We start from the raw sequence: 1,786 nt of genomic DNA on the forward strand, positions 1-1,786 counted from the left end.
AATCTAGATCTGTTGTGATGCAAATAAACGCTTGACTATGATTACGAACGGTATCTATGAAACAAATGTCAAGTGTGTTTGATAACTTCGATCAATGGAATGTACCTGATCGGCTCGTGCTTGTGACTCTTGACACCCCTAGCTTTCATGTAGTTTGATTTTTCTTATTATATTTGTACGATATTCACCTAAATCTTTGGGTCCTCATTAAAATTTTAATACATTTTTCTGTTTTTTTTTTCCTTTTTTTAATAAAATAATATTACACGTAAATAAATCTTTTTTTTCCCTTCTTTTCTAACAATACATTCTTCTAAAATTATTATTTCAAAATACATTATCTTCAAAATCTCGTTATAATGGGGTCAAACAAGGGCTAATCACATGGCCTTAAGTACCTACTCAAGTTGAAACAAAACTAAAGTTCATATAATAAAATGTTGAATGTTAACTTTTTATTTTTCAAAAGGTGGAGACCAATTTAATACTAGCCCAATATCTTAAGGATAAATAATGCAATTTGTTCTTTGTATACTTTATGCCAGATGAAAGTCGAAGATTCGAAGTGCTATAGTTTAAAGTTGCGGTGGTAATACCGTAAGATTCTCCCGGAGTCGTTTGATTTCTTAATTGGATTGTTCCTATCCCTAAATTGAGGTTTGTTTCTCTGGTCCTTTTTCCTCTATCTGTGTATCTATAATATTTACGCAAGTATTTCTGTGTGTGTTTGCGCATGTATGTATATTTGTAGTTAACTTGCCGAATTCAGTTTTACTATTAGCTTGTTATTTCAAATAACAGAACGAATGGTTGAAGATTGAAGAATTCAAGTTATCAAGCTCGTACGATTAGAAGTCCTGGAGTTGACTATAAATTGTTAAAATCAAATTTTATGATTTCCTTGAAGAAAATAACCGATTTTAGTATGATAACAGGTAACCTTCCTATTGAAATATTAGAAGTGATTTGATTAATTTATTCTGATTTAATCTGGTAATATGATCTAAGTCTGAACACGCATCAACATCTTCTGAACTTTTCAATTTTGTTTCTTAGGAAATTAATTTTTCACGTTTTGTGTTACTTTCCTTTTCGTTATGAACTTTATAAGGATGTTTTTTCCATTATAACTTATTTGACTAATAAAAGATTCACTCATGGTATCCATGTTTCCAACTGATTTGATTGAGTTTGTGTGCATTAAACATCTTTTTAGTTTATTTATCCTTTACTTTATTTATTATCAATAAATTTCCTTGGTTATATTGGATTTACAGGAAAGGTTTGGACTGATTATAATGGAAGAAGTTGTGGGTGATAATGCGTCCCCTGTGACACCACTAGCCAAGTGGAGAAACGACTTTTCAAGAGCTTTCCAGTATTATTTGGATAGATCTGCTCCTCATATAACTCGCCGGTGGCTGGGAACGCTCGCTGCTGCTGCAGTTTATGTCTTGCGTGTTTATTATGTACAGGGGTTCTATGTTGTCTCGTATGGCCTAGGAATCTATATCTTGAATTTGCTGATTGGGTTTATGTCCCCTAAGGTTGATCCGGAGCTTGAAGCCCTAGATGGAACTTCATTGCCAACTAAAGACTCTGATGAATTCAGACCCTTCATTCGTCGCCTGCCTGAATTCAAGTGCTGGTGAGATGTATATGGCATGGACAAGTTTTTTATAATTATGTTTTTGTGCCACAGTTCTCATGCTTGTTTCATCAACAACAATTAGTGACTAATATGATGTTACACATTCTTTGTTAGATTAGGTGCATGTTTGGCCAA

The 1,786-nt window shown here is 33.1% G+C and overlaps 1 protein-coding gene across 2 annotated transcripts; it reads left to right on the forward strand.

Moving 5' to 3' along the window:
* The first annotated feature begins 440 nt into the window (after positions 1–440).
* LOC111380839 (protein RER1D-like) lies at positions 441–1,780 on the forward strand. 2 transcript variants are annotated; one of them, XM_023004498.1, is made up of 3 exons: positions 543–657; positions 802–935; positions 1,278–1,780. In XM_023004498.1, the coding sequence occupies exon 3, from the start codon at positions 1,299–1,301 to the stop codon at positions 1,650–1,652; it is 354 nt and encodes a 117-aa protein (XP_022860266.1). In that variant the 5' UTR covers positions 543–657; positions 802–935; positions 1,278–1,298; the 3' UTR covers positions 1,653–1,780. The 2 variants fall into 2 exon arrangements, 1 of the variants encoding a protein (XP_022860266.1); XR_002700246.1 differs by lacking the exon at positions 802–935 and having other exon boundaries at positions 441–657; positions 1,278–1,680.
* The last annotated feature ends 6 nt before the right edge of the window (positions 1,781–1,786 follow it).

This window comes from Olea europaea, unplaced genomic scaffold (genome assembly GCF_002742605.1).
Source record: "Olea europaea var. sylvestris unplaced genomic scaffold, O_europaea_v1 scaffold22112, whole genome shotgun sequence".
NCBI lineage: Eukaryota > Viridiplantae > Streptophyta > Magnoliopsida > Lamiales > Oleaceae > Olea > Olea europaea.

What these genes read in the sequence shown, in the direction of transcription:
- LOC111380839 (XM_023004498.1), top strand. Translation starts at nt 1,299, where the DNA reads ATGGAAGAAGTTGTGGGTGATAATGCGTCCCCTGTGACACCACTAGCC.